This window comes from Rhipicephalus microplus, chromosome 7, assembly GCF_043290135.1.
Source record: "Rhipicephalus microplus isolate Deutch F79 chromosome 7, USDA_Rmic, whole genome shotgun sequence".
Lineage (NCBI taxonomy): Eukaryota > Metazoa > Arthropoda > Arachnida > Ixodida > Ixodidae > Rhipicephalus > Rhipicephalus microplus.
The window spans coordinates 111,061,452-111,066,195 of record NC_134706.1 but is presented as its reverse complement, the minus strand read 5'-3'; the positions used below and the strand labels follow the sequence as shown (position 1 = coordinate 111,066,195).

At 45.3% G+C, this 4,744-nt stretch overlaps 1 protein-coding gene across 1 annotated transcript; it reads left to right on the top strand.

The window, feature by feature from the left end:
* The first annotated feature begins 368 nt into the window (after positions 1-368).
* On the top strand, positions 369-737 carry LOC119187205 (grancalcin-like). The gene has a single exon (XM_037435408.1). The coding sequence runs from the start codon at positions 369-371 to the stop codon at positions 735-737; it is 369 nt and encodes a 122-aa protein (XP_037291305.1).
* The last annotated feature ends 4,007 nt before the right edge of the window (positions 738-4,744 follow it).

Below are 4,744 nucleotides of genomic sequence, written 5' to 3'. Positions count from 1 at the left end.
ATATATATATATATACACACATACACATATATACATACACACATATACACACACACACACATGATAAATGATTTTTCCCGTGCAGTTTTCTACTTCTTTTGAAAAGAGAAAGTGACCTGGCGATGAGTTGGAAAATTCCTAGCTTTGTGAATTCCAGGGAAGAAAGAGGAAGAGAGACTGCTGGCGCAAGCGGAAGGAGCGCGGAAGGTGAACAATGGTGAGAAGGACAGAGTACACGCAGGGGGCGGATTCAAAGCTGAGAGTAGAACCTTCATTCGTTGACAGTCCCACACAGCCAACACACGTGTGTATAAAAAGACGACGATTGCCAGGATTGACACTCGACTTGCTTTCCTGAAGCAGATGTCATGGACTCTCGCGTCGTCGAAGAGTTTATCCGGCGTGTTGGCCAACGGCGAACGCATCCGCCAATCTATCTCCGCACTGCGGCGCTCGTTCTAGAGTTCTGCACCATCAGGGGTGCAACCGACTGCGATGACCTGCTGAACATGGGCTGCCAGGCTATCCAATACTGGGCCTCAGTATTTCAGGAGTTTGATCTCGATAGAAGCGGTTTCGTCTCCAACCGCGGCCTGGAGGCAGCCCTCAGAGAGTGCGGTTACCCGGTCACCGGAGACCTCTTGGCTTGCCTGTGCGGCGTCTATTCCAAAGACGGCCGGGTTTTCGTCGACGTTTTCGTGAAGGTTTGCGCCGTCGTCGGAAGCGTGTGCCCCTGAAGTAGATTCAATGCAGCACCACTCGAAAGGTCCTTTTCAGGACCACCCTATTTTTGCATTGGCTGACTTCGCTGTCACGATCCTTCTCCGCGTAACCTTCACAATGTACTTCATACTATACACTTAGCTTCAAAACAATTATTTCACTTGCAGCCTCAAAGCCTAATCTTGGCCCTTCCTTACAGTTCACTTGCAGCCTCAAAGCCAAATTTGGGCCTTCCTTACAGTGTCCAACAATGCATACGAATTAGGAGTATTTTAATGTTGAGTCACACTTGCGATACTTATTTGATTTATTCATAGTAGCTTATGTTACCATGTAGCCACTGTGTGTGTGTTTTCACAAAACTGACGAAATTCGCTCGTAACAGCTACTCTACGAGTTTCGGCGCATTAGCTGGAACTCACCGCGGCACACTCGTGAGGAGAAGTAGCTCCCGAAAAACGTTATGCTTTCATATTTTAGCTTCGTTGCTCACACGCAAAAGCTTTGGAAAACTGCTTGTTTTCGCGGCCCTGGAGAGTGGAACCTGGGATGTATTGTGAAGCGTAAGCAAGGTGCATCAAAATATCGTCATTCTGAACTGGCCTACAAAAAAATCAAGCTATAACAATATTTGGCACGGTGGCCGTATCCCTTTATGTGGAAGTCCGGCTCTCGCATGCAAATACAATGGCTGCATAAACGCAAGAGGGCGCTCGCTTCACCGAACCAGGACTGCATGTGTCTCAGCACCTGCTAATCTGACAGTGCACGACGCCCGATATTATATTGGCTACAGTAATTCACCTTTCACCTTTATGAGGACAAAATTTTCTTCAATCACAGGACATTGTCCTGAGTGAGGCTTGATAGTTGTTTTACCACCTGCGATAGCTTAAAGGGGTACCGTTCAAAAAAATGGTGGTCTCGCCTTATTTACAGCAATGTATTTATGAAATGATCTTATTCATAACATGGTACATCGCTTCATAGCACGTGCCAATTGGGGAACGATTATAAGCTCTTCATTGCTGACATTTCCCGTTTTCGGTTTGGGGGAGCTCTAAAAACACAAAGCTTCCGTGAGCGTTCTATATTGCCGCTGAGCGTTTACAACAGACGACCCCGTCCGTCACTAAGGAGAACTGTGGCGCACTTCGGCTTGGTTTATTCAAGGAGTTCGTTCGAACAGTTAACGGAAGAGCGTTGTCACCAAACGAAACTTTCCCACACGTGTGTGGCAGCCATGAAAATAAAAGACGCACGTGAAAAGCTATTCACTTCAATGTTCAGGCTCCTTTGTGTCATGTCACCCTTTTTCCAAGAACAGCTTGAAAATTCACAGCGCTGCTCAGAGAAGGGGACAGAAAGGAAGCTTCACAAAAAATCTCATGCCCCCCCTGGCACGTGCGTGCTGAATCGTCATAAGTTCGGTTAGTGTTAGGAGAGTAGGGGTTGCAGCTTTTATGGCAAGGTGTGTATACAAATTTTAAGATGAAAAAAGGCAAAAGCAAATTGGCGTGCCAATGCTCCAAACTAACTAGTATTATTTTGACAGGATCAGTGGTACCTTGCTAACAGCGCAGAATGTCGTAAAAATCTGCGTTTCGTTTTCGTGTCATACCGCCAGATATAACTGTGGCCTTGCCTTCAGGCAGAATAATGACCTAAATAATATATTTACATTTTAAACACCCACCAACTACCTAAATTCTTCATTCATTTATACCATTACTTCAATGTCCATTAGTACTGCTTTCCCTGTTATGAAAAATTTCAATCCAGGAATTATACCAATATATTGCTTTTAAATGCTAAGAATATATCATCTGACGTCTGAAAACGGTCTTGTATACCTCCAAATACCAAGAACAAAGCAGGTCTGCAGAGCCTTCTGCACGTACAGGAGCTCAAAGTGAAAATAAATAAGCACAAAAGTCCCGGTCCGTCATGTAATTCAGGCGGTCTTAAAAGTTCGTAAGTAACACATTTTTTGTTTCTTTTCTTTATTCAGCTGCTTTCCACATGCTTCGACATGCAGGCACTCCATCTGAAGCGGGCATCTTTTGCGAAAAGTATTTGATCTTTCGGTCATTGAAATGGCGTTAACTGAAGAAGGAATGTCCGCCAACTTTCGAGACAGATACATTGGAAGCTGAGAAGCGCGGGTGAGTTCCTTCACCTTTAGGCAGGCGCAATAGTCCATAGCACCAAGTACAGACTACACTAGATAAACAGGTGTTAAAGCTGCTTTTCTTTATTGGGTCTTTCTTTTTGCTAGTTTCTCTAAAGTATTATGCACCAGCTCACGAAAACGTCGCAGCTCTTTCCTCTGGTAAGTTCGGCTTACCATATTTGCAAGTTACTTTATTGTCCTTCAGTATCTTTGCTCGGCTTCAATGATTACCATGGCTAGAATGGCTCAGCTCATTATTCTTTATTCTTCCTCTTCGAACAAGATTGGTTCCGCCAATTATGCTTGGATCGACAACAAAAAGCCGATTTTTTTTTTGCGGAAGCACACAGCGTTAAAAGGGAGAGCGCAATGAATCTACCGTATACAGAGTTGATAAGTCGTATACATTTTGCATCGAATATTTTGCAGCAAGTTGAATAAAATCCTTCATATTTGAATAAATCTTAAAAGTTATTTTCTTCGCATTAAGAGTTGCAATTCTTTTTTTCACTCTTCCTTAAGCATATATTCCGTATACACAAGGTGTCTCCTTTGGAACGGTGATATTTGTAGGTTACATCAATATTGACGCAAGGTGAACGCAGTATTCAAACTACGCGCGCTAGTTCGAGCGCCCCCACAAGAGATCAGCGGCTTTATGATCAAACAAGAAAAGGCCGTGACGGCGCGCGCTTCCTCAGCACGGGATTTTGATGAAAAAGAAGTGGACCACCACTCGAGGGTTTTTCTCTCTCGGAGATTGATCCCTTTTTGCTGATCGCCTGTTACAGACGCCGCTACTTTTCGGGCACAAGTTCGCCCCAATAAACAGTTATTCGTACACCATTTGGATTGTACGTAACAATTCTCCTCTCCGACGTAACTCCTCTCCGACGAAGGTTGTAACGGTTTGCATCCACGCGTTGTTGTTGTTTTATGCGATGTCGTGCCAACTGCCGTGCTTCTTCGGCTCGCTGAATGAATTCGCTGATGTCAGGCTTGTGCTCTGTATTGTCGCCTACAGGCAGCATTGCATCTAATGGTGTCGTAACTACTCGACCATAGACTAGCTGGAATGGCGTCACTTTAGTAGTCTCCTGCACAGCAGTATTGTAAGCGAAAGTGGCGTACGGCAGTATCTTGTCCCACGCACGGTGCTCCAAGTCAACGTAAATGGACAACATATCGGTTAGAGTTCTGTTGAGTCGCTCGGTTAGCCCATTAGTTTGGGGGTGGTAAGCCGTTGTTTTCCTATGACTTGTGTGGGTAAGTTTCATAATGGACTGCGTCAGATTGGCTGTGAATGCAGTTCCTCGATCCGTGATGACCACTTTTGGGGCACCATGCCGTAGTACAATGTTAGTGACGAAAAATTCAGCTACTTCTATAGCCGTGCCCCTGGTGAGAGAGGCCGTCTCGGCATACCGGGTTAAGTAGACTGTCGCCACTACTATCCATCGGTTGCCCATTGATGACAAGGGAAATGGACCAAGTAGATCCATTCCTACTTGTTCGAACGGAGACTCAGGTGGTTCAATTGGTTGGAGAAATCCTGCAGGTTTCAATGGAGGCGTTTTGCGTCTCTGGCAATCTCTACATGTCCTTACATAATGCTGTACAGCATCCAGTAACTTTGGCCAGTAGTATTTTGTGCGGATGCGAGCCAATGTTCTACTCACTCCGAGGTGTCCTGCTGCTGGGTCATCGTGGCAGGCTTCCAGGATTTCGGGTCGCAAGGCCGAAGGAACGACGAGTAGGAATTTCTCCTTGCTGTGCTCGAAGTTTCTTTTGTATAAAACGTTGTTTCTCATGAGGTACGAGGACAATCCCCGGACGAAAATTCGAGGA